The following is a 27294-nucleotide window of genomic DNA, read 5'->3' as shown; positions in this document are numbered from 1 at the left end:
GCTTGAAGACTTCCTCTTCAGAAGAACCCAACGCCAATCAATGCAACTCTTTCTTATTTAACGAAAGAAGTCTTTCCTGGCATCAATCCTAAATTGACATCTTTGCCACTTTCACCATCAGGGAGTTAATCTGCTGAAGCCATAGGAAGACTATATTATATTATATTATAAGGAATACTGTAGGAAAATGGAAGATTAGATTTTAAGTTTCTTGGGTGACCTTTCAAAAATCTCTTAATCTTTCTGGATCTCAGCTGCAAAATGAGGGGGCTGAATTAGGTGTTCTCCAAAGTACCTTCTAAATTTATGATCTATGACTGTGGTCATTAATGTTGAGTAGGGTCACAGGACAATTGACCAACACACTCTTTCCAGGAGGTAGATTTGATTCAGTTACTCTTCTAGGAGCTTTAATATTCCTTTGTGTTCTTCCCAATTGGAAAACAATTCTGTAGTCTCGATTTGGAGAGGCCTGTCGCTTTTCCACCACTAGGGGGAAATGTGTCCACCAACAACAGAAGCAGAATCCCTGATTAGGAAAGTATGTTGTATCAAGGCAAGGCAACAGAATCCCAGGCTTTTGGAGCTGGTTTCATGTTCAGAGACTGGTATTTACCTTATTCTTAAAATTCTCCAGGGAAGGAGTATGACACCTTGTGGTGCTGCTCCAGATAAAGCAGTCCCCTGAGTGTCTGAGTCGTGGAGCACAGAAAAGGGTCCTCTCCCAAAGAGAAAAGATGTCTTCCCCTCCTCCCTCCACCTTCCACCTCCCACTGGTCCTCCAGCTCCCCCACAGTTGAGCAGAGGTCTCCTGATGGGTGGGAGCTCCCCTACGCAGCTGGCACAGACCCGCCATGCTACATTCTAGCTATATTTTTGCCATGATGCTGTTATCCTGACTGGCACTCTCATACCACTTCTTTTCTATCTCTTGGTACTAGAATAGTAACTGAATCAAATCTACCTCCTGGAAAGGGAGTGCTGATCAATTGTCTTGTGACTACTTATTATCCTGTGACTTCCCATACCAAAAGTCCTTCCCTTTCCTAGCTACAATTCTCCTATATGTGCTGTGTTCTCCTATTGGAATATAATGTAGAGGACAAGGACTGTCTTGCTTTTTGTATTTGTATCCCAAGAAGTTGGCACAATGCCTGGCACACAGTGAGTGTTTAAAAAATGCTTTTTCATTTATTTTTTTTTATTATTGAGGCAATCAGGGTGAAGTGACTTGCCCAGGGTCACACAGCTAGTAAGTATCTGAAGCTGGATTTGAACTCAGCTTTCCCTGACTCGAGGGCTGGTGCTCTATCCACTATACCAAGTAGCTGCCCCTAAAAATATATTTTTCATTCATTCATTGTTAAATTTTTTTCTTGGGAGGTTTGCCATGTGGCATGTTAAAGTATTAGGAGATAGGTAGATAGATAGAATGTTGAGCTTGGAGTTAGGAAAATTCGAATTCAAATCCAGCCTTGAATCATTAGTATGTGACCCTGGGCAAGTCTCTTGACTTCTTTCTACTTCAGTTTCTTCATCGGCAAAATGAGAATAATAAAAGAACCTACCTCACAAAGTTGTTGTAAGAATCCAATGTAAATTGTTTTACAAAAGTTAACATGCCATGTATATGGTAACTTTTATTATTATTGCATTCTGGGTGACACATTTTAGGAGGAACATGCAGGTCCAGAAGAGAATAACCAGTCTTTAAAGGGAATTGGATTGAGATCACCTAATTCTCCCAGCTTCCTTCAAGTCTCATCTTCTAAAAGCAGCCTTTCCTGATCTCTGTTAATGTGGTGCAACTGCATGGCTAGAGGCTCCTTGAGGACAGGGACTGTCTTTTGCCTTTCTTTGTATCCTTAGTGCTTAGCATTGTGCCTGACACAGAGTAGGCACTTAATAAATGCTAATTGACTGACTAGCTGACCATAAGATGATCTGTTGAAGGAACTAGAGATGCTTAACTTGAAAAAGACAAATGAAATTCACATTAAGTATCTGAGTGGTTAGCCCATGGAATCATCGGATTTGCTTTTGACCCCAAAAGGTAGAACTGAGCCCAATGGCTGGAAGGTATGGAGAAACTTCCTTTTAATCACAGCTGTCCAACAACGAAACAACTGTTTGAGGTAATTGGTCCCCAGTCATTAGAAGTGCTCAAACAGAGGCTAGCTTGCCAATGGGAAGAGGCAGCTAGTGGCGCATTAGTTAGAACACTAGACCTAGAGTGAGGAAGGCCAGAGCTTTAATCCAGCCTCAGAAACTTAATAGCTATGTGATCCCAGGCAAGTTACTTAACCTCTACCTCAGTTTCCTCCTCTGTAAAATGAAGGTACTAACACCTACCTCCCAGGTAGATTATGAGGATAAAACAAGATTCAGATGTAAAGAACTTTGCAAACCTTAAAGCACTGTATAAACCCTAACAATTATTATTATAATCAAAGACAAAGCTCCTGGCTGAGCTTTACCACTTATCTATTAGCCATGTAAACTTGGGAAAATCACAACCCCATTCTGGGCCCCAATTTCTTCATCTGCTACATATGAAGGCTGAACTGGTCAATCTGTAAGGTCCCTTCTAACTGTAGGTCTATGTGTCAATGTTAATGAGACCTTTTATTCCCTCAGGTTTTGTTCAGCCTTAATTCTCAAAGACAAACAATGACATCTCATTGCTATAGAACAGTGGTGTCAAACTCAAATAGAAATGGGGACCAATAAACCAGACATGAAGATCCCTGTGGGCCTCATGATGACTTAGAAAACCACATATCAATATTATCCATATTTTATTGTATTTTTATTTGGTTAAATATTTCCCCATTACATTTTAATCTAGTTTAGGCCCATTCAGGGCACTCAGCCCAGTAGAAATTTCTACCATAACAAATTATTGGCAACTGTTCTAGAGCTTTAGAGAATTGCCTAGGGATGCCTGACAGGTTAAGTAAGTCTGTATCCACTACAGGACATGAATCCATGTCACCTTGATTCTAAGGTGCCTCTAAAGGCTGACTCTCTCTCTGGGATTCACTGTTGTAGATGAGATTCTCCTTTCAGGTAAGCATCTAAGAGTCTTTCCCTCTCTAAGATGTCATAAATTCGAGTTTAAGTTCCTGGGTTTCTCAATGATCTTTTTCAATGTTCTTAAGATGATGACTCAGTGGATAGACCACCAGGTCTGGAGTCAGGAAAACTCATCTTCCTGAGTTTATATCTGTCCTCAGACACTTACTAGCTGTGTGACTTTGGGAAAGTCAGTTCATCCTGTTTGCCTCAGTTTTCTTATCTGTAAAATGAGCTAGAGATGGAAATGGCAAACCACTACCATATCTTTGCCAAGAAAACCCCAATGCCAAGAAAGCTCATGAAGAGTCAGACATGACTAAAAAATAACTGAACAAGATGGTTCAATTCTTAAACTGTTTCTATGTCCAAGAAGACATATGTCTCCTCCCCACCCATATTCTACAAACTAAGGCAAGAAAGTAGGACAATATGCCTTGCAAATATCTATCTATCTATCTATCTATCTATCTATCTATCTATCTATCTATCTATATCTATCTATCTATCTATCTATCTATCTATCTATCTATCTATCTATCTATATATCCCAAATGGGTTAAAGTAAAGCAGAATAGAGCAATGGAACACTGAATGTGGATTTAAAGGACCTGAGTTCAAATCCTGTCTTCTACTTATTAACTGTGTGACCTTGGGCAAACCAAGGTCATCTATAAAATGAGAAGGCTGGACTACAGAATCTTTCAACTCTAAATCTTATGGGGAAGAGTTGTGTTAACACTTAGTTTCTCCTAATTCCAATTAACCAGCCGCTTGAGCATCTTAATTACCGAGGATTTTGCTGGATATGAAAGGTGATGACCTGTTGGTTCTTCCTTCATCCCTCCATGTGATTCAGGTAAAGAATGGAGGTTTGGATCTAGTTTGAAAATATGAACTGTCAGTTGATTCAGAGGCAACATGGTGAGGTGGAAAGAGGATCAAACATGGTGTCAGTAAGGGCAGAATCTGAGTCTTGCCTTGCTTGTTGTCTAACCTTGGGCAAGGCATGTAAGGTCTTTGGGGTTCAGTTTCTTTATTTGTAAAATGAGGCACAGTGATGAACTCAAAGACCTTGAATATACGTTCTAGCTCTAAATCTCTAATCTTGTGACTACAGAATTGTCCAGATGACTCTGGCATGTCTCTGAGATAATGCAGTGGACATAACATTAAGTTAAAGCTATTTCCAGGGCCAATGTCATGAAAAGGAAAGAACATCTCCAGGAAAGGGGATATATGTCTTCAGGAATGTTAGGATAGAGAGGATCCTCCCTGTGGCAAAGAGATCTCACTGATGGAGACTGAGGGTGGAGAAGATGGATGAATTGGCAACAGGAAAAATACCTGTCCAAGATCACTTTAGAAGGGAGGAGTAGGGCAAAGGTGAAAAAATATCCTTCTAAATGTCTAAATATAGGGTCAGACTGAAGCTTTGATGATACTACGCTGGGGCAGGGCCATTTCCAGCACTTGACTCTTCAGTCATGCCTGCTCTCAAACATGAATTATCTCTGGGTGTGAGGCTTTGGGTTGCACCATTCCCATTCTTTTGGTCTGAGGAAAGAATGGATCTAGGTACAGTATGTGAGCACCAATGGCAATTTGTCTCCTCTATAGCAATAGCCAACTAGCTCTTGGTCATAGTAGCTAGAACCTGAGAAATCCTGGCCCACCATGATGATACTCATCCCAGCCTTGGGAGTCTGGAAGGAACCAAGTTTAGCCTGCTCAGAGAAGTGTAGGATATCACAACTGAAGGGGACCTCAGAAGTTTGAAGTACAGGATTCACCCAAACAACACAGAGTCCAATATGGTCTAGTGTGTTCAGTCATTTCAGTCTTGTCTGACTCTTTGTGACCCTTAGTAACTCTTTGTGGAGTTTTCTTGGCAAAGAAGTAATTTGCCATTTCCTTCTCCTGCTCATTTTACAGGAGAGGAAACTGAGGCAAACAAGGTGAAGTGACTTGTCCAGGGTTGTGCAGCTAGTAAGTGTCTCAGGCCAGACTGGAATTGAAGAAGACAAATCCTTCTAACTTCAGTCCTGGCACTTTATGCTCTATGGCACCACCTACCAGTCCATGGTCTAGTGCAGAGGTTCCCAAACTTGTTTGGCTTACTGACCCCTTTTCAAAAAAAAAAAAATCTATTTTATTTAACCCTTTAATGTTTTTTTTAAAAAATTTACATCATTTAAAAATATATAAAATGTTTTTAAATGACATATCTTAAATTTAATAATTTATTTTAAATTTATGGGTTTTTTCCTGTATTGAAATTTTGATGATGCAATATTGCATCATGTAACTGTATAGTATTGCCTCATGTAACCATATAGTATTGTACTGCAAACAAGTCATTACACATACATATTCCTGACAATGCATGCTTGACTTCCTGACAATGCACACATGCTACTTGCCAACACTTGCTTATTAAGACCTGTCAGCCGACTTGACCACTGATTGGTTGTAACTTGTATGTAGTGTGTTTATTTGGAAAATAATTTAATCACTACAATTTTAACTCTGTTATACAACAGATGAAACATACACAAATGGCTTTTCAAAATTTTCTTATCTTTTCTTCTCTCCTTATGCTTCCACTCTTTCCTTATTTTTATTCAACATCCCCCAATTGCACCTGAGGCTACTATTGTCCCCCTGGATCATTCCAGTGCACCTCCTGGGGTGGTATACCCCACTTTGGGAACCTCTGTAGGTTTTCAAACTTTTTGTCTCTGGACCTTGTAACACTCTTAAAAAATTAAAAAACAACCCCAAAAAAGTTTCTGTTCATGTGGATTCTATCTATAGATATTTACCATTTTAAAAATTAAAACATCTTCATATTATTAAAATAGTTTGGCCCTCATGGACTCCCAAGGGTCCCCAAATCAAGCTTTGAGAACCTCAGCTTTAGCAGAAAGGATGATGGATTTGGAGTCAGAACCTGGCTTCAAATCTAGTCTATAACATTGCCTAAGGGACCCTGGGTGAGTTGCCTAAGCCATCTGGACATCAGTTTCCTCAATTATAAAATGAGGGGGTTGGATTGAATGATCTCTGAGATCATCTATTTCTAAATATGTGTTCATCCTTCATTACCGAAGAAGACCATGCCATCAGAGAAATAATAACATGACTTGCACTTGACTTTGTTTTGAGTAAGGGAGGGCTGTGCAGGTCACCAGCCTCACTTCTCCTACCAAGCCATCTGAATCCAGTAAGCAGATATTCATCAGGATGACTGGAGATGACTGAGGATGAAGCAATTGGAGTTAAGTGACTTACCTAAGGTCACACAGCTAGTGAGTGTCAAGTGTCTGAGGTGAGATTTTGAACTCAGGTCCTTCTGACTCCTGCACTGGTGCTCTATCTACTGTACCACCTAGCTGCCCCCATTTCTAAATATACAGTCTTTGACAAGACATCATTCTTGTCCTGCCTTCTATGGAAAGACCTTCAGTAATAGGGAGTTTTCCGCCTCCCAAGGCAACCTGATCTAGTTTGGGATGGCTTTATTAGAAAGCTGTCCCTTAGAAGTAGCTAGGCAGCACAATGGATAGAGTGCTGGAGTCACTTCAAATGCAGCCTCAGACACTTACTAGCTGTGTGATTGCCTTGTAAGGAACAATTTTATCTTTCTTTCTTTTTGGAGGTAGTCAGGGTTAAGTGACTCCGAAAAGAAAGAAATAGAAAATTGTTCCTTACAAGGCATCACAATGAATTTCTCATCACTTCCCACTCATTTCTTCCAGTTCTGCTCCTCTTGGGCCAAGCATAACGAATCTTACATGATTGCACATGTATAACCTATATCGCATTGCTTACCCTCTGGAGAAGGGGAATAGAATTTGGAACTCAACACTCTGTATTTAAACAATGAATGTTAAAAATTCAGCATCACCTTCAAGACTTTGAGCCTTCTCTCACCATACTCTTGTATTTTTTCCTTATGCTCTAGCCAAACTGGACTATTCAGTCTTTCCTAAACTTGATCCCAGATCATAGATTTAGATGATCTCAGAAGTCATCTAGTCTCATTGGTTCATTTTACAAATGAGGAAACTGAGACCTAGGCAGTCCCAGATGAGTGACTTGCCCAAGGTCACACAGGAAGCAATCGAATAATAAACAATTTTATGTCAGGCACTACCCTGTCTGCCTCAGTTTCCTCATCTGTAAAATGAGTTGGAGAAGGAAAGGACAGACCCCTCCAGTATCCTTGCCAAGAAAAGCCCAAATGGAGTCATGAAGCTGGACAAAACTGAAAATGACTGAACAAACTGCTAAGCGCTGACAACACAAGAGAAAAAGGGGAAAAGTTCCATCCCTCGAAGAGTTTACAAACTAATGGAGGAAAGGTTTTGGGGGAGAGATAACGAGTTTTGCTTTGGACATATTGAGGTTATATATGATGTCTGCTGGACATCCAGTTTCAGGTGTCAGCTGGAGTTTGAAAGTCAAATCTGAGAATCATCGGTACAGATATCAGAGGAAGGATTTGGACCTCGGTCCAACAATTTCAGAGTAAGTGTTCTTTTTTGGGTTCATCATAGTGACTGTCAGTTCACAAGAATGTTTTGTTAACTAGAATACCATGATTCCCAACCATCACAGTGAAACATGAGTTTAAATGCTTTTGGAGATGAATTTCTTTGTTCAACCCCTCCATGTAACTTTTCAAAGATCCCTTGGGATAATAGATCCCCAACCACTGGAGATGCTTAAGCAAAAGCTAGCTGGCCAATGGAAGGAGGTCCCTAGGGGGCAGAGCAATTAGAGTGTTGGACCTAGAATCAGGGAGAGCTGAGTTCAAATCCAGCTTTAGACACTGTGTGACCTTGGACAAGTCATTTCATCTCTACCTCCATTTCCTCATCTGTAAAATGGGGATAATAATTGCACCTGCCTCCCAAGGTTGTTGTGAGGGTTAAATGAATTATAATATTATAACTATATATTTATTATTTATATATAATATAATAATAATATATTATATATAATATTATATATTATAAATATTATAATATAACATAAAAATTATAATATTATAAAGCACTCTGCAAACCTTAAAGTGATACGTACATGCTATCTATTATTTTTGTTATTTTTATCTCCTCCCTCCCCAGAGTACTCACTTAGCCTCTTCAAGTATAAAACTGTGTCCTGATATCCCCGGTAGTAGTATTCATGCAGGGCCTGGGGAGAAAAATACCATGAAAAGCCATTGTTTCTCCCACTCCTGGGATACTAGTGGGAGCTATGGAGAGAAGGTGGAGGAGGGACTTATTTCCTCCCTCCCTCAGAACTCTGAAAGGGTTAAAATTTTACCCTCTACTAGATCAGCAGAAATAAGCTCCTTGAGGGCAAGGAGTGCTTCATTTGTGCCTGACACAGCACCTGACATACAGTAGGTGCTTAATAAATGCTCATTGAATTCAATTGAGCCATTACAGTCTTTTTTCTTCCTAGATTGCTATTCTGTCACACTCTCCATAGATGATATTCCAAGTCCCTTCTCCTATCTTCTCAAACTTCCTACACTACCATCTTCCCCCCTCCTCCCAACCAAGGACCTTTTCTCCAACTTTACAAGAAAATCAAAGACATCTGCTGTGTACTTCCTCATCTCTCTTATTCCACACCTCCAAACACCTGTCCTCATCATCCTCCATTTCCTTCTCCTTTGCTGCTGTCTCTGAAGAGGTAGTCTTCCTCCTAGCTTAGGTTAACCCTTCAACATGGCACTCTTGATTAGAATCCTCCTACCCCAGGAACCTTCCCCTTAGTTGTTCTCTCTCTTTCTCTCATCTTTAATCTCTTCTTATTCACTGGCTCCTTCTTCACCGCAAGCTCTATCCTGGGTCTTCCTCTCCTCTCTCTAAGTGTTCTTTACCTTGGTGACCTCATCAGTCTACATGCATTCAGTTGGCATCTCTCTGCAGATATCACTCAAATTTCTCTATATCCAGTCCTAATCTCTCTCCTGAACTTCAGTCCCAATGACCAAAGGCTAGCTAGACCTTGACATCTGCTGTCCCACAGGCATCTCAAACTCAAGATGTCTAAAATGTAACTAATGCGCAACTAATTTTGCAGCTAAGTGACACTGTGGATAGAACTCTGGACCTGGAGTTAGGAAGACCTGAATTTAAATCGAACCTTAGAAATTTCCTGTGTGACTTTAGGCAAGTTGTTAACCTCTGTTTGCCTCAGTTTCTGCAACTGTAAAGTAGGGATACTAATAGCACTTGCCTCCCAGCGTTATTGTGAGGATCTAATGATCCAATATTTATAAACTGCTTAGCTTAGTGCTTGGTACATTTTTGTTATTCAGTCATGTCTGAGACTTTGTGACCCCATTTGAAGTTTTCTTGACAGAAATATTGGAGTGTCTTGTCATTTCCTTCTCCAGCTCATTTAATAGATGAGGAAACTGAGGCAAAGAGGGTCAAGTGACTTGTTTAGGGTCATGCAGCTACTAAGTGTCTGAGGCCAAATTTGAACTCAACTCTTCCTGATTCTAGGCCCAGCTCTATCCATTGTACCACCTAGCTGCCCCCAGCACACAGTAAGTGCTTAGTAAATGCTTGTTTTCTCCTTCTTTCCTTAAAATCTATCCCCCTTTTAAATGTCCCTATTTCTTCCAAGATACCTCTTCTTGTGTCAGCCTTGAAGTTATCCATGACTTTTTCCTTGTTCTCACACTATTATCCAATCAGTTGCCAATTCTTGGGTAAGTTTACCTGCCTCATATCTCTTATGTCTACTCTGTCTGTACTCTAGTTTGGGCCTCTGCCATCTTTCATTTAAACCACTGTCAATAGTCAGATTGCTATCCTTGTTTCCCATCTCTCCTTTCTCCAGTTCATCCCCCATATAGTTACCTAACTGATATTACTAAATACAATCTGACCATGTCACTCACCTACTCAAAAACATTCAACATTTTGCATTGCCTCTAGGGTGAAGAGCAAACTTTCCTGCTTGGCATGCTTGGCATGAAATGGTTCCCACCTCCCTTTCCAGTCTTGTTATTCATCTCTGCATACTCATCATTCTAGTCAAACAAGCCTGCTCTCTGTTGAGTATACGTAGCTTCCCATCTCCTATTGCCAGGCCTTTGCACAGGCTGTCCTCTCTGCCTAGAACATACTCTCTTCTTACCTCTGCTTCAAAGAATCTCTCATTTTCTTCAAAGTACAGCTCAGGTTCATAGCTTATGGACCTTTCCTGATCCTCCTAGTTGTTAATGGTCTTTCCCTTTTGAAATTACTTCATGTTGGTTTTGTACTTGTTTGCAGTCTCCCTTAATAGAATATAAGCTCTCTGAGGACAAGAACTGTTCTATTTTTGTCCTTGTACCCTTCAGTGCCTAACACGGTACCTGGCACATAGTAAACATTTAACAAATGCTTGAATGGAACTGAATTGCTTACTCTGCTCATGTGTAAGTCCAGCCCTGTGCAATGTCTCCCCAGAAAAGTATTGTCTAGATGTGGGACTGGTAAATTTTAGAGGATTCTGCTGGAAATTCATGAAGAAAGAAATAAACACAAAACTGTTTTGCTGTTATTTGCATGACTTCAGCAAACCCTCAAATTCCACAATTTCCATATTTGTTTCATAGGTCACAAAATCTGGTGCCACAAAGGACCTTAGAGATTGTCTAGTTTTCATTGTACGTAAGAGTAAACTGAAGTCTAGGAAAGTTGTCACTTATCCAAAGGTGCACTGGTAGTAAGCAGTATAGCTAGATTCCAACTTAAGTCTTTTGACCACAAGTCCAATGCCCCCAACTCCAGAGAGAGTCATTGTGATAGAAAGCATACTGGATTTGGATTCAAATCCCTTGATTTACTGTCTTGGGCAGGTCACTTGTACTCTTAGGCCCTCAGTTTGCTCATCTCTAAAATGGAAGGAGGGTAGACTAGATGAGATCCCTTCTAAATCTCTCTCTATGATCCTGAGCAGCCCTCCATCCTCTTCAAAAAGTGACTACATAACCTCTTACCACTTACCATCAGGTCTGGGGGAAAGAGTGCATGGGTCATCCGGGTAATATTCTCCAAGGAGAATTGGAAGGTACAGTTGAATAGCTGGAAGTCATGGAAGATAGCTGGGCAGTCCCTAGGGCAAATGTCTTGCTGGCCACTGAAAGCTGAGATGGTAATTGAGTCTGTCCAGTAGGAGCATGGCTGCATTCCCGTGAAACCTCCATCAATATACCTCTGTTTTGGGAAGTAGGAGGGAGAAGGGAACAAGAATATTTGTTGGACTTGGGGTTATTGATTTCTTTTTGGTTATTGATAATGCAAAGAAGAACCGTTGGAAATATACCTGGGTGAACGTGCCAGGAAGTTTTTCATTCAAAGATAGTAGAATTCTAGAATGTTAGAGTTATGTAGGGCCTTAGGGACCATCTACATCAAAGTTTCCTAACTAGCACTGGTTTCTGACCCTCAAAACTATCCTTGTCAAAGGTCCTTAATTTTTTGAACCTATAACATAGAAAACTAACTCTTTCTCCCCCTCCTTTGTTTCACCTACATCCTGCCCCTGCCTTCCACTTCCAAATCCCTCCCTCTCATTAATCTCCCTGTTTGGCAATTAGTTAGAGTTCTTCATGATCTGGCTCCAAACTTCTTTTCAGGCTGATTATACATTAATCCTAGGCACTCACTCGACCCTCCAACTGAAAATGGCTTCTCCGTTTTCCATACATGACTCAAACCGTCTCTCCCTTATTCCTGATGTGCCCTCCCACCTCACTCTGCTGTTTGGAACCCTTAATTTCTTTCCAAATTCAATTCAAGTATTGTCTCTTGCCTTCCTGCAAGGGGCCTTTCCTCATCCCCCAGTTGTTAGCGCTGCCCCCCAAAATCACTTTGAATTTATTTTGTGCATGTTCTGGATTTATTTTTCTAAGAACATATTCTATCCTCCCAGGAGAATGTAGATTCTTTGTTTCAATTTTGCATTCTCAGTATCTACTTTGTATCCATTGGAATATAGTAGATGTAATTAAGCATTTACTTAAGGCTATTAGTATAATTAAGCTATCAATACAGGTACTGAGAACACCCCGCAAGAATTTATCATCCTCATAGATTTAATGTTGAAAGGGACGTTAGAGGTCATTTCATCCAACTCCCTGATTTTACAGATGAGTCAACTGAGGCTCACATGAGGAAGATGACTTGACAAAGGTCACTAGGTGAGTTAGTAAGAGTCAGGACCAGAATCCAAGGCACCTGATTCCGAATCCACTGCTCTTTACACTAGACCTTTGGGTACCAATGGATGACCTCCAGGCCACATGTGACCAGCCATACCATGGGATGTTGCCTGGGGAGGGGAAGGTGGGAGATGCTAGAGCCAGCTCTAACTGGCTCCTTTGAGCCAATGATTAAAATTTCAATGTGAGCACTTATGCCTCAGAAATTAGTAAATGATACAAATCAAAGATTGGTTTATTATTCTGTGGATCATCTTGACTTAAGAAGTGCTGGAGAAAATGTTAATAAGGCAGTATGTGTCAAGTATATGCATTTTTTTGAGTGGTTGTTAAACTTTTACCAGCACACTTCTAGGTGTAGGGCTGGTACTAAAACACACACCCAAATATCTCCCAGAGAAGGTGTACATTTTCATAAGTTTACTCCTTTGATGAAAGCCATTGTCCCCAGGAGGCCCTTGTGAAAATAGGAGGGAGAAAGCTGGGAGGGAGAAAACTATGAAGTCATTGTCATCTATGAAAATATTGGCTTGATTTGTGTTTATGACCTGATGAGAGGTGGGTGTTGGTGAGTGTTTTAAGCCCAGAGAGAACACTCTCCAATTTAAATGAAGACCTTCACTAATTAGGGTGGTCCCAAGAGCTCTACACTGTTCTCTTTACTGCGAAAGGATTCTAGAACCTTAAATCTGAAAAAGACAGAGGCTTTTATTTTTAGTTGGGATATTAGGATGGGAGTGGGCAGGAGTGTATTCGGTGGGAATCAGGATTCTAGACCTGTCTTAGCTCTGTTTTCCTTTCAGACAGTTTGACATTTCTGTAGTGGGGAATGGAGAGTCTATTTCTTGCTACCCTGAAAGACAGGTGAGAAACTTTCTTTTCCCAGGGGAAAATTTTCTGCCTTTAGGCAGAACAATAGCAAGCATCTGCCCAGTGTGTACTGTCATTGATTTTCTTAACAAAAAGAATGTTGCTTGTTCCCAGAATATTCTATTCTGTCCCTTATTTGCCTTTCTACTCTATGCCCCCCTCAATTTGACCTTTCTTGTCTGCATCCAAAGGCTGTCTATAAATTGAGTGAAACTTTCTCATCTGAGAAAGAACTTATCAATGGCACCTGTTAGCAGGTCACTTGACCAGGACTTCCCATGAGGTCAAAAAAAAATAGCAATGCCTTAGCTAAGCAAAATGATAATAATTAATAATAATAAAGCTTGTCAAGTAGTCTTGGCTCTCTCAGCATGGTACAGTGGACAGAATACTAGATTCGGAGTCAGGAGACCTCTGAACCATCAGAATGACCTTGACAAGTCACTTTATCCCTCATGGCCTTAGTTTCTTCACTTGTAAATAGGGGTCATGTTGTCTACTCCTTTTGCCTCATAGGAGTATATGTAGGAAGATCATGAGATAAAATGTCAAACTCTTTGAATCTTAAAGCACTACGTAAATGCTAGCTATTATTGACGGGGTGCTTGGGGGCATGTGCTTGGGCTCCAATTCTAAAATCACATTTCTCTTTAAAAATCTCTAGCCTCAAAACACTATCCCAAGCAGTTTCTTCCCAGCCCAAGAATACAGTCTGTCCCAGCAACAACTATTATCTCCCTTCCTGATACAACAGACAGCTACACCTACAGAACTTATTAGTCTGAACCAGCAGTATACTGGCTGAGCTGGCTGTGTACTGGCTCATAACTACATTTACTATTCACTGACCAATCATATGTATCTTCAACTTAGACATACATATACTCCCTCACATTCATCTTGTCTAACAAGATATTGATGAGAGCAGTCTGGCAGTCCTTAGTCAGCCCTGACCATTAGTTGACTTAGTGATGTTTCAGGCCTAAAACCACACCTCCAGATAGCCCCCCCGGCCTATTTCCTGATGAACTCTGGGTAAAATACCTATACAGTAGATTCTAAAAGTGAATGTTCCTTTAACAACTGACCACTCCTTAACCACTCCCTAATCCTGCCCTTAATCACCTAGTTAGCATATTTGATGAGTTTTACTATACAATATCCTATATAAACTTTACCTTTACCCTTCTAAGGTTGCAAGTTCCCTAAGAATTCTTGCCCACTGAAAAGCATAACAAATCTTTGCCTTGACCTTAACAATACTTGAGTCCATGAATTCTTTCCTAGATGGTCAACCCAAGGAACTCCAGTTTTGGAGTTCCTGTACCTCTATTTCTCCAGCCCTCACCATTATTACCATTATTGATATTATTAAGAATTGAATACAATAATATAACAACCTCTTTCCCATCTCCCTGGCAAACCATCCTTCACATGCATACCATTGCTTCATGCATCCTCGGGTCTCTATTGCCTCCAAGTTCCTTAGCATGGTATTCAAGGCCCTTCATAATCTAAAGCCACACTACCTTACCAAACTTATCTCATACTTTTCCCATTTATGCTTCCACCAGAATGAACTATTTAGTCTCTTATACACACCTCAAACTTTCTCATCTCTATGACTCTGCTCATTAAGTTTCTTATTCATAAAACATCTTCATCCGTATCCCCAAGCTAATTGATTGATTAATTAATCTAATTAATTCTTATTCATCTTTCAAAACCCAACTCAAATGCTCCCTCCTCCATGAAGCCCTCCTTGACTAACCCAGTCTATTATGACCTTTCACACCTCACATGGTACTTTGTTTGAATCTCTCTTGGGCACTTATGTATTATTTTGTATCATGGATATTTGCAAAGAGAGAAGCATCTGTTATGCACCAGGCACTGTGCTGAGCATATTATAACTATAATCTCATTTGATCCTCACAACAATCCTGGGAAGTAGGTGTTATTTATACCTCCATTTTACAGTTGAGGAAACTGAGGCAAGCAGAGGTTAATTGACTTGCTTGGGGTCACACTGCTAATAGGTGTCTGAGACTGGATTTGAACTCAGGTCTTCCTGACTCCAGGCCCAACACTATAGACACTGAGCCGCCAGCTACCTTTTTGTGTCTTTACATCATACCCCTCTACCAGAATGTAACACTTCATGAATGCAAGGAACTGTTTGTGTACTGTGAGTGAATCCCTTGCCTTCTCTTAGTCTTAGCTTGTTTATCTGGAAAATGACCGAGTTAGACTATATAGTCTTTTAGACTTCTTTCTAACTCTAAATCAGTCCTCATGATAATGTCCCCCAGAACCTAGCACAGTGCTCTGAACACAATTAGGTTCTTAATAAATGCTTATTAAAAGCATTGACTTTCCCTCTCCCCAACCTCTCCTCCTGTGTTGAGGCTTGAGTACTCACCACACCCCGGTAAGTTGGTGGAATGAGACCACAGTACACGGGTATAAAACAGCTGCAGTAGAGTGCCTATGGAGAGGGCCCAGAGGGCAATGGAAAGATTCATGGTTAGTATAAGCAGGCTGATGCATATTTCCAATGATGATGCGCATTCAAGTAAAAGACAGGATTCAGAGCTGAAAGAGACCTTAGAGATCATATAGTCCATCCCTCATATTTTACAGATTAATCAAGGACTAGAAAGAGAGACAGGCAGGTCACAGACAAAGGGAAAAGGATAACAGATGGGTGAAGTGAGGGATGCCCTGGTCTCATAAAATACAAAAATAATTAGAAGGGCAAAGACTTGGAAAATAATCGGAGGGGATGCCCATCAATTGGGGTTGACTGAACAAGTTGTGGTACATGATTACTGTGGTATAAGAAATAATCAGCAAAAAAGAAAGAAATAATGAGCAAAATGCTTTCAGAAAAACCTGGAACGATTTAGATGAACTGATGCAAAGTGACATGAGTAGAACCAGGAGAACATTATAACATATAACTGTACTACTGTACTATCAATGACTTAGCTATTCTTAGCCATTCAATGATCTAAAGGACTTATGATGAAAAATGCCATCCACCTCCAGAGAACAAATGGCATATGGATGTAGATAGAAGCTTTTTAAAAACTCTCTTTATTATTCTTTTTTTTTTAATCTGTGTGCGTGTATTTTGTTTATTGTTTTTGGCAACAGGGCTAATATGGAAATGTTTTGCATAACTGCACATGTATAATCTATATCAAATTGCTTGCCTTCTGAGGGGGGAGGAGAGAATTTGGAACTCAAAATTTTTTAAAAATGAAAAAATTTTGTTTACATGTAATTAAAAGAAATTAAAATTTTAAAAAGAAAAATAACTAGAGAAATCCTCCAAATGTTGGGTGGAGCTTCTGTGGGGGATTTAAAGGAAAGACATGGACAAGAATCACATCAGAGGAGAAAACATGCATGAGCAGTGGGAGTATCCACATCATTGATAACACAACTCCCTTGAAGTAACTGGAGTAACCAATTATTTTGGGGGAAAGAGGATGGAAAGGGAGTCATTAATCCAGAGGACCATCTGCCCCACTCCAATCCTTCCAGCCACCACCTGCTGCCTTTTCCTGTGATCATGTCACCTGTCTACCCACAAACCTACCTATAGGATGAAGTCCAGATTCAACCTGGCATATAGTGTCCTCTGAGTTTTCATCACAGCAACCAGGTGTTCAGCAAATACTAGTTGACTGGTGCTCAACAAATACCTGCCATTTTGTTCTTCTACTCTGTTTTATGGCAAAAGGGGAGGAGATCAGGGAAGGCTAACGATGGGCACCACATACTCATACCTTCCCCTATGACTCCTGTTCACATCCTTTCTGTAGTTTTATATGTAGTATGGATGGTGACTGGATAGTGTAGTCATGGCCATGGAGGGGAATGGAGTAAGTAGGGTGAAGGAAGACCCCATTTTTGTTTCATTAAAAACAAACTGTGGATGTAGGGCTGGATCCATTCATTGGGCCACCCAACTGCCACCTAACCTCACTGGGTTATTATGAGGCTCAAATGTGAGTAATTTTAGATGACTGGTACATTTTGTTATCCCCCCACATATCTGTAATAATTGTTTTACTTTGGTTTAAGTAAGAACTCAGCACAAGGACAATTATTGGGTTTTTTTGGGGGGAGGAGGGGGTCCAGGTTTGTGATTCCATTGGTATAGGGAACTTACATTGTAGAAACTACTCTACTTATACAGGCAACTCACCTATATTATATTCTGGAGACAACAGAGGTAAAAAAGCTTAACCAGGGTCACAGAGCCAGTGTCAGAGGCAGGAACTCAACCCAGGTCTTTCTGATGCCAAACTCTGTCCTCTACCCACTATTTCACCATGTCTCTTGCAAAGTGCAGCCTATGGCTGCAGTAATTCAGTCTCATTAACAAATATCTCTGGGAGAGAGAGAAGGGGCCTTCTTCTCCCTGGCTGTTTCTTCAGGGGAGCTGCACTGTAGCCAAGGTCAAGAGAAATAAATGCACCACAGAACCCTCTCTGGGCCTCAGTGTCTTATGAAAACAATGAGAAATTTTGTGGAAATTGACCATGATTCAGTAAACTGGGATGTCGGAGTGGATGGATAGGAATTCCTTACCCCAAAGTGATCAAAGAAAGAGGGAAAGGTTATATACGTACAAAAATATTGATAACAACTTTTTTTAGTGGTAAAGAACTGGCAATTAAAGGGATATACATCAGTTAGGGGGAATGGCTGAATAAATTGGAGTATGTGGACATCATAGAATACTATTGCACCATAAGTAAAGATGAAAGGAATGGTTTAAGAGAGACCTGGGAAGATCTCTACAAACTGATGCAGAATGAAGGAAGCAAAAACCAGAATCTATATAACAACATTTAAAGCAACAACTGTGAAAGACTTAAAGAACTCTGAGTAATGCAAGGACCAACCATGATTTCAGAGGACCGATGATGAATTATGTACCCAACTTCTAAGAGAGAGAGAGAAGTGATAGATTCAAGAAAGAAAATGAAACATACATGTTTAGAGATAGACAATTTCAAAATTTGTTTTTCTTGATTGTACATATTTGTTACAGGAGTTTTCTTTTTCTTTTCTTTTTTTTTCCAGAGGGGGTGAGATTGAGAGAAAATAACTGCTTTTTAATTTAAAATGCAAATGAAATGAAATTTTTTTTAAAGAGAATGGTTTCTCTGGTTCTTTAGCCAACTTCTATTTTTGATATATTTAAAGACTATATTTGTTAGAAGGCTTTTCTCTTTCAGTTTTTTTTCAATAGGAGGAGTTGGGAGGAAGAGAAAAATAAACGCTTATTAAAAGAAAAGAAAAGAAAAATCCAGTAGTCAGGAAATTCCCTCTCTTTCTTTCCTGGGAAAAATCTGATCAGAATCCACCTTCCAACCTAACCCCAGGGATATAGCACCTTTACCTCAATGAGCTCTTCCTTGGAAGTAAATTCAGACACCACCACGTTCTCGCCATCTGTCACCCGTGTGAGGGCCACATGGAGCCTTCCTGTTGCCAACTTGTAGGAATCCTCAGGCAGGACTCGGTAAAGAAACTTCTTCATCATCTGGACCATCTTGCAGGAAGGCGAAAATGGTCCCAGAAAGGATTTCCTGACCTCAGCCACACCACTATTTAAGACTTTGAGATACTCATCTAAGGCAGAAACAGGAAGAGTGATCAGCATCAAAGTCCCCCAAGATGGAAACTGTCCTAAAGTTATTTTTGGGTCTTCTGGGCCTATGCATGATGTAGGCATTTCTGCTGAACTGCCATCTAGTGCCAAGAAGAGAAAGACAAGTGTGGAAGAGAAAAATAAATTCTAAAGTCCTCTCCGTGGCTTTCAAGGTCAATCAATTAATAAACAAGCAGTTATTAGATGATCAAAGTCCTTCATGATCTGGCCCTACAATACCTATACACTCCTGTCTCACCTTTTTCAAGACAATCTTTTTACTTCCTTTTACTGAACAACAAGTATCATTTAGTTATTGAAGAGCCAAGCCTAGAAGCCAAGTAGGCATGGGTTTGGGTCCCTCCTCTTATGCAAACTGACTATGTAACCTTGGGCAAATCACTTAACCTCTCCCTGTTCTAGGAAAATCTCTGAGACTATAAATTGCAGAAAAAGTGCCAACACGACTTGGTAGAGGGAATGAATGCCAGTGAAATCACATATCCAGAATCTTACATAGGCCACACTCCTTTCCACATCTGCCCCTTGGCCACATCATTCTTCCCACTGTCTGCTTCTTCCTTCTCCTATCCAAAACCATCCCATCCTTCAAGACCCAATGTAAGTTCCAGCTCCTTCATAAACCCTTCAGTGATTAATAAGAATCTCTATGGAGAGATCACTCTCTCCCTCTTTCCTGACACTGTAGCACATTGTAGGTCATGTTTATATTCAATTTATAAACCTTGTTTTGTAAAAATGAATAAGGTATTGTCTAAATTGAGGCAGCCAGTGGATAGAGTCCTGGGTTCAGGGGACTCAGGAAGACCTTAGTTCAAACCCAGTCTCAGAACCTGCCTAGCTGTGTGACCTTGGGCAAGTCACTTAACCTCTGTTTGCCTTAATCCTCTAGAGAAGGAAATGACAAGCCACTCCAATATGTTTGCCAAGATAACCCTATAGACAGAGGTCCACAGGATCATGAAGAGTCAGATATGACTGAACAACAACTTATAAACTGAGTTATTGTTATTATTGTGGATTACCTATTAAGTTGATCATGTGTCTAGAGCAGGGGTTCTTAACTTGTTTTGTGACATAGACCTCTTTGAGAGTCTAGTGAAGCCTCTGGTCCCTTCTCAGAACTTTGGGAGTTTTTTTGAGACAATTGATGTTAAGTGACTTGCTCAGGGTCACACAGCTAGAAAGCATCTGAGTTTGAATTTGAATTCAGATGAGTTTTCCTGACTACAGGCCTGGCACTCCATCCATGTGCCCCTAGTTGTCCCCCCTTTTTTTTTTAATCAATATATGCCCTAGTACATGCCAGGCACTGTCTCATCTGATCCTAGTACAAAGGTGTTATTATATCTCCATTTTACAGATGAGGAAACTGAGGCAAAAGAGATTAAGTGATTTGCCCAGGGTCATACAACTTGTAAGTGTCTGAGGCCAGATTTGAACCCAAAGCTTCCTGACTCTAGGCCCAGTGCTCTATTCACTGTGCCTACAAACCAACCAGGATGGTACTCTAAGTAGATGAGTGGGAAGAGACCAAATAATAGAAAAAGTATCAAAGTTGGGGTCAAAAGATCTGGTTTAAATCCTGTCTTAGACACTTACTAGCTGTGTGACCCTTGACAAGTCACTTCACCCTGTTTGCCTCAGTTTTCTCTTTTGTAAAATGAGCTGGAGAAGGAAATGACAAACCACTCCAGTATCTCTGCCAAGAAAACCCCAAAAGGGTCAGAGTCAGGCACAACTGAAATGACTGAATGACAGCAAAGAAAAGCTATTTGGAGACTGGTCTGAGTCAGATTCAGTTCAAAATAAAATCCTATCTGTTGGTGTCTTATACCCCTTCTAGACTATGAGCTCCTTGGGCCATTTATCTATTCCCCCAGTACTTAGTACAATGTTTTACACATAGTAGGTATTTAATAAATCCTTGGGGCAGCTAGGTAGCATAGTGGATAGGGCACTGGGCCTGGAATCAGGAAGATATGAGTTCAAATCCAGCCTCAGATACTTACTAGCCATGTGACCCTGAGCAAGTCACTTAACCCCTATTTGCTTCAGTTCCTTATCTGTTATATGGGGATACCCTGTGGAAACTATTCCAAAATATTTGCCATCATGAAGAGCCAGACATGACTGAACAATAACAATGAATTCTAGCTGAATTGATCATAGATACTGAAGTAGAAGGGACTTCAGAGTCCATCTAGTTCAACCTTCTTATTTTACATTTGAAGAAACTGAGGTCAGAGTAAATGACTTCTCATAGGCCACAAAAGTAATAAGCTCAGAGGCAAAATTTGAATCCAGGTCCTCCATCCAGAACCAGTAAGTACTCTTTCCATTGGGCCAGATTGTGTCTCACTGAATTACTGTCGAATTAAATTCAGCAGACCTTGAGTTCCAGTTCCTATGATTACTAGCCCAAATTATATAACTTTTCTGAGTCTCAGTGTCCCCATCTGTAAAACAGGGATAATAATACGTACCCTTCCTATTTTATAAGGTTGTTAAGAGGGAAGTACTTTGCAAATGTTTGATACAGAAAGTACCAAAAATAATGGATCATTGGAGTAGTGGGACTTGGTTGGAAGGACATGGATCTGAGAGTAAGAATGTCTGAACTTCTATCCCCAGCTCCTCCATAAAGTCAAACTGTGATCTCAGATAAGTTATTTTTATTCTCTGAGGCTCAGTTTTCCCAATCTTTAATATGAGATTTTTGTATAAGTTGATCTTGAAGTTCTCCCTGCAGCTCTAACATTCTAGAAATCTTTGGTTCCATATCACCTGCTTACCTCGTCTCCTTCTTAGGGATAACGTGAGGTTTAAATGAGAGAGAGCTAATATTATTGCCTTGTGGAAAAAATCTTAAATCATCCCATAAGCAAGAACTAACAATTGCTATTCAGTTGTTTCAGCCATGCCTGGCTCTTTATGACTCTGTGGCTAAGTCCATAGGGTTTTCTTGGCAAAGATACTGGAAGGGGTTGCCATTTCCTTCTCCAGCTTATTTTACAGTTGAGGAAACCAACAGAGGTTAAGTGACTTACACACAACCAGTAAATGCCTGACACTGGATTTGAACTCAGGTCCTCCTGAATCCAGACCCAGTTCTTGATTCACTCATTGGGCCACCCAGCTGCCAGCTAACCTCACTGGATTATTATGAGACTCAAATGAGAATGTGAGTAAATTACCCTGTAAACTTTAAAACACTGTACAAATGCCAATTATAACAATTTTGACTGTCTTTTACCAAAGTAGTGAACTTCCTATCATGAGAAAGGTTCAAATGGAGAGTTGGATATCCACCTGTCAGTGATGCCCTAGAGAAGATTCCAACACTGGGTGACACTAGATGACTCTAAGATAACTCCTAACTCACTATTCCTGTGGTTCTAAGTTCTTGTGATTCCTCTACAAGACAATGTTATAATATATTAACTCCTGCTGTCTTCACAAACATTCCCATGAAGTGGGGCATTAGTGATTCTAGAGAGAGAAACCCAAAAACAGAGAGGCTGAACATTTGTCCAGTTTCATACAGCAAGTAACACAACCAGGATTAATAACCATTCCTTGCATTTATATAATGCATTGTAGTTTTAAAACTGCTTTCATACCCATTGTCTCATTGCAGAGCAGAAATCGCTCCCAAATTGCAGATGGAGAAACTGATCCTTGAAGAAGTGATATAATTTACCAAAAGATCACACAGTACGTCAGTGGTAAAGTCAGGACTAAAAAACAATCCAGTACTTTTTTTTTTTTTACTATCCCACATGTTTATTCCAGGATTGCTGCGTTTGTCCTTTGTTTTCAAAGAGGACCATGCCATCAGGGAGATGATGACATGACTTGCAGTTGACTTTGTTTTGAGTGAGTGAGGGCTGTGCAGGTCACCAGCCTCACTTTCTCCTCCAGAGCCATCTGGATCCAGTGGCCAGATATTCATGAGGATGACTGGAGATGGCCCAGGATACAATGGGAGACCCTGGCCCTTTCAGGCTAAGGTCTTTGCAGGTTCTCACTTTGAGTGAGGTAACTCCCATTCAGTGAATAAGAAGTGAATGAAAGGATGGCCCCTTTAATAAAAAAAAGAAAAAACAAACTGGGAGGGGAAGACCCTATGAGCTAGGAGAGCTCAAAAATAACCATTGGGTGATGCTTGGTCCAGGATCCATTGTTGCATATAATCTGAGCTCCAGAGTGCAGCATGGTAAGAGTTAAATTTGGAGTCAAAGGTCCTGAGTTCAAATCCTAAGTCCTCTGCCTCTTACTTTCTGTGTGAGGAAAATCACTTCCTTCTCTAGGCCTGTTTTTCCCCCAGTAAAGTGAGGTGACTGAATGAGATAGTGTCAGAGGTCCCTTCCAACTCTGAGTGTCCAATAGTCTAAAGCAATTCCAAGTGATAACGCTTTATTTGGTTTCCCTCATGGAAAATGTGAATAACAATCCTTACTTGGGCTAACTATGTAGTGTTGTGGAAAGAACTCTGAATTTGGAGGTAGGACCTGGATTTGACCTCCAGTCCTGTTCCTTAAACTCCTGTAGGACCTTCCTTCCTTCATCCTCACCTTCATCATCTGTCAAACGAGGGAACTCAACTAAAAATAGCTCAGATCTCTTCCAGTTCAAAATCTTATGCGCCCAAAGCAGCTTGGAACATGGGTGGTTAAGACAATACAGGAAAGTACTGGGTTGCTAAAAGCGTGAAGATGGAGGTCAATGAATTTGTTGTTTACAAGTTTTTCCCTCCTGGCCCTGAGGGGAAGGCAGGTGGACAGTCTTGAATGTCATTAAAAGACAAGACAGTACAGATACCAAGATGTGTGCTCACATCAGGGACCCACCTGAGAGGACAAACAAGCTACGGTACAAGCTGCCTACCCACACTCGGGGTGTGGTCACCCTTCTGTTTTTGGATTCTTAACTAGTAGCTCTCAAGAAATCCTCAAAGACCTTTCCTGACACTCTTTCAGAATCCTGAAAACTTGGCTTCAAGTGGAAGCTAAGTGGGTAGGCCTTATAGTTCAGGGTTTATTTTTCTCCCTTTTGACAAGGATTGTGAAAAAAAAGAAAAGGAATCCTTTGAACTCTGCTCTACTAAGAGTCATATCAATAGCCAGTGTTGGTGGGAGGCACGTTCCCTGTACCTGCAGGTAGCTTCTCTGAGGCTGCTTCTTCCTCTGGAAAATAAGAGGGTTCCTAAGATGTCTTCTAACTTCATGCGTTCATTCAATAAGAATTTATTAAGTGCCTACTATGTGCCAGATGCTGGGATATACAAAGACCAAAAGGATAAAGTCTCTACCCTCAAGAACCTCAATCTATTTGGAGAAAACAACATGAACAGAAATAAGTAAATACTAGATAGAGAGATGGGTAGATAGAAAATGTAGACGTGTACAAATGTGCATATGTGTAACTATGTATCTCTATATGTATGTGTATAGACACACCTATATCTCTATATTTATTCTACATGTATGGAAATTCCAGACTTGCACCAGCATTCTTTCCACCAATTTGGAGAGTCTCACATAAAATATCTCAGATTTGGCTGGGAGTTGTAGCTGCACTCACAAAGTAATATTCTGTGGTTCTCTAAGTCCAGTCAGGAGGCCTGGCTTCTAGCCTCAGCTCTGCCACTTATTAGTGCCTGACTTTGGGCAAGTGACTTCATCTCTTGGGGTCTGTTTTTCTCATCTGTAAAAGGGGGGGAAATGCTACTACTGCAACCCATGATTGTCAAGGTTCAGGTTATTAGAACACCCAGTAGTTGCTTTGGGAAACAATCCCAGGCTGCATGAGTATATATGGTTCTAGGAAGGAGAAAGAAGACAGAAGTGAGAAACAGAGAGAGAGAGACAGAGAGAGAGACAGAGAGAGGAGACAGAGAGACAGAGACAGAGAGAAGACAGAGAGATAGAGAAAGAAAAATACAGAGAGAGAGAGAGAAAGAGAGAGAGAGAGAGAGAGAGAGAGAGAGAGAGAGAGAGAGAGAGAGAAGACAGAAACTGAGACACAGAGACTTAAATTCAAACGATGGATGGATTTTCAAGGCATATGTGGGGTCATTCCCAAAGATGTTTCCCCAGAGCCTGCATCCAGAGGGACTAGGACTAATCCACACGGGTGGTGTGGATTAGGTATGAACTATAATAGCCTGTTGAGTGAGACAACCATTCACAGACATTATCCTTCCACCAGAAACTGTAGTAACTTGGTGTTATAGTGAGCAGTGTGCCATAAGACCTAAGTTCAAATGCAGCCTCAGACACTTATTCGCTGTGTGACCTGAGCAAATCACTTAACTTTGCTCAGTTTCTTCATCTGTAAAATGAGCTGGAGAAGGAAATGGCAAATGCTGAGAAAACACCAAATGGGGTCACAAAGAATCAGGGACAACTGGATAAGAGAAGGTACCAAGCTCACTTTCAGGATTATAGCAAGAAATGCCCCTCTGCTCTTTGTCTTCAGAAAGCTCTGGCTTTGGTGTTTTAATGTCTATACTGATCAGTTTACTCTCCCCACCCCCAGGTGATTGACTGCTCTTGTTCAGCTTTCTAAATACATATATTAAATGGGTTTAGCAGGGTAAATGTCTTGTTAGGTGGTTATTGTTCAAAGTAGGGTGCCCAGAATAAACACGATAACGTCACCCAGTATCTGGTTCTGGCGATGGTCCCCAAGGCTAAGCAGTGGTAAGAACAATGAGCCCTCCTGGGAACCAGGCCCCACCTCTGCACCAGCACCCAAGCTGGTCCAAGGTGGAAGCAGGGACTGGGGAGTGGGTGGAAGATTCATGAAGGCCAACAAGAGTATTTATAAATAGAACCCGAATTCTAGCCCTGGAGCTAGATCAAGGACAGGGACATGGGAGAAGTAGGCTTTCCCTGGCTTCTTCTACCCCTGCACTCTGCAGGCCCTTTTGGCTACAAGTCATCTAGGTAGCTCAGTGGATAGAATGCTGGGCTTGGAATCAGAAAGACATCTCCATGAGTTCAAATCCAGCTTCGGACAATTACTAGCTGCATCATCCTGAGCAAGTCACTTAACGCTGTTAGCCTCAGTTTTCTCATCTATGAGCTGGAGAAGGAAATGACAAACCCCTCCAGTGTCTTTGCCAAGAAAACCCCAAAATGGGGTCGTGACTGAAACAATTGAAAAACAACATAGTCACTAAAGCCTCTTTATACTACAATACAGGATGTTTCAAGGAGCAAACAAGATAATATCTTCAAAGTATTATGTCTACTCAACTTAACTGTTTGGCCACGGGACACCATGTTTCCTAAGGCTCTTTCTAGTACCTATGAATTAAATCAATTATCCATGAGGAAGGCGAGTATGCCAGGAGAATGGAATGGAGAAGTCTGAATATTTTACTTTGGGTTATGTTTGTGGTACTTAAGCTTGGTCTTAAGGATCCTGAAATGATGGGAATTGGCAAAAATATATCCCTACCATGTCAGCAATTACTGAGGAGCTGAGAAACTTATTTCCCCCTAGTTTATGGGTTGGGAAGCTTTTTTTTTCTTTTTTTTTTTTTTCATAATATGGACCACTTTGACAATCTGGGGAAGCCTATGGATCCATTCTCAGAACCATGTTTTTAAAGGCATCGAGTAAAGTACACAGGATTACAAAAGAAACCAATCATATTGATATACACTTTTCAAAAACAAGTTCATGGAACCCAAGTTGAGTTATTTCCCAGCTCCTATTTCTTTACTTCTTTCTTATTCTGTCCAAGTTAAGGCAGAAGAACCCCTCTCTAACCTCCCCTGAGGTAGTGGGAAGGTAACTAAGTATTTTGGCTTAAAGGCTTCCATCTGGTGAGTGAAGTGAGCAGAACCAGGAGAACACTGTGTACAGTAACAGCAATATTGTACAAGCACCAACTATGATGATCTAAGACAATTCCAAAGGACTCATAATGGAAAATTGCTATCCGTATCCAGAGAGAGAACTGTGGAGCCTGGATGCAGATGGAAGCAGACTATTTTCTCTTTTTGTCCTTTCTTTTGTTCTGATTCTTCTTTCACAACACAACTCATGGGAAAATATGTTTAATATGATTGTATATGTCCAACCTGTATGAGACTGTTTGCCATCCTGGGGAGAGGGAAGGGAAGGGAAGGAGGGAGAACAAATTTGGAACTCCAAATCTTATAAAAGTGAATGCTGAAAGCCATCTTTACATATAATTGGAAAAAATAAAATACTATTAGGTGGAAAGGAACAAAAGTTTCTAGCTGGACTGGAAGAGGAAGAAAGGTGAACAAGAGGGAATCTTAAATGAAATTGTGAGCTTGCTATAATGGTAGCAATTTGAAAGGAAGCTTTGTAATGGATAAATAACATTAACCATGGGATTCTCTTCCTTAGTTTAGGCAAAAAGGCT

At 40.6% G+C, this 27294-nt stretch overlaps 1 protein-coding gene across 1 annotated transcript in view; it reads right to left on the bottom strand.

Moving 5' to 3' along the window:
- PNPLA1 (patatin like domain 1, omega-hydroxyceramide transacylase) overlaps positions 1 to 27294 on the bottom strand; it is a 73911-nt gene that overhangs the window by 20738 nt on the left and 25879 nt on the right. Inside the window, exons 2-5 of the mRNA XM_072641908.1 lie at positions 18612 to 18844; positions 15612 to 15677; positions 11103 to 11312; positions 8220 to 8280 (exon numbers count right to left, since the gene is read on the bottom strand). Of these exons, the coding sequence (XP_072498009.1) occupies positions 8220 to 8280; positions 11103 to 11312; positions 15612 to 15677; positions 18612 to 18844 (570 nt within the window). The remainder of the gene's footprint in view (positions 1 to 8219; positions 8281 to 11102; positions 11313 to 15611; positions 15678 to 18611; positions 18845 to 27294) is intronic.

The sequence above is a fragment of the Notamacropus eugenii genome, chromosome 2 (genome assembly GCF_028372415.1).
Source record: "Notamacropus eugenii isolate mMacEug1 chromosome 2, mMacEug1.pri_v2, whole genome shotgun sequence".
In the NCBI taxonomy this organism is placed as follows: Eukaryota; Metazoa; Chordata; class Mammalia; order Diprotodontia; family Macropodidae; genus Notamacropus; species Notamacropus eugenii.
Note: the sequence above shows the minus strand (reverse complement) of the source record. Positions and strands in the feature narration are given on the sequence as shown.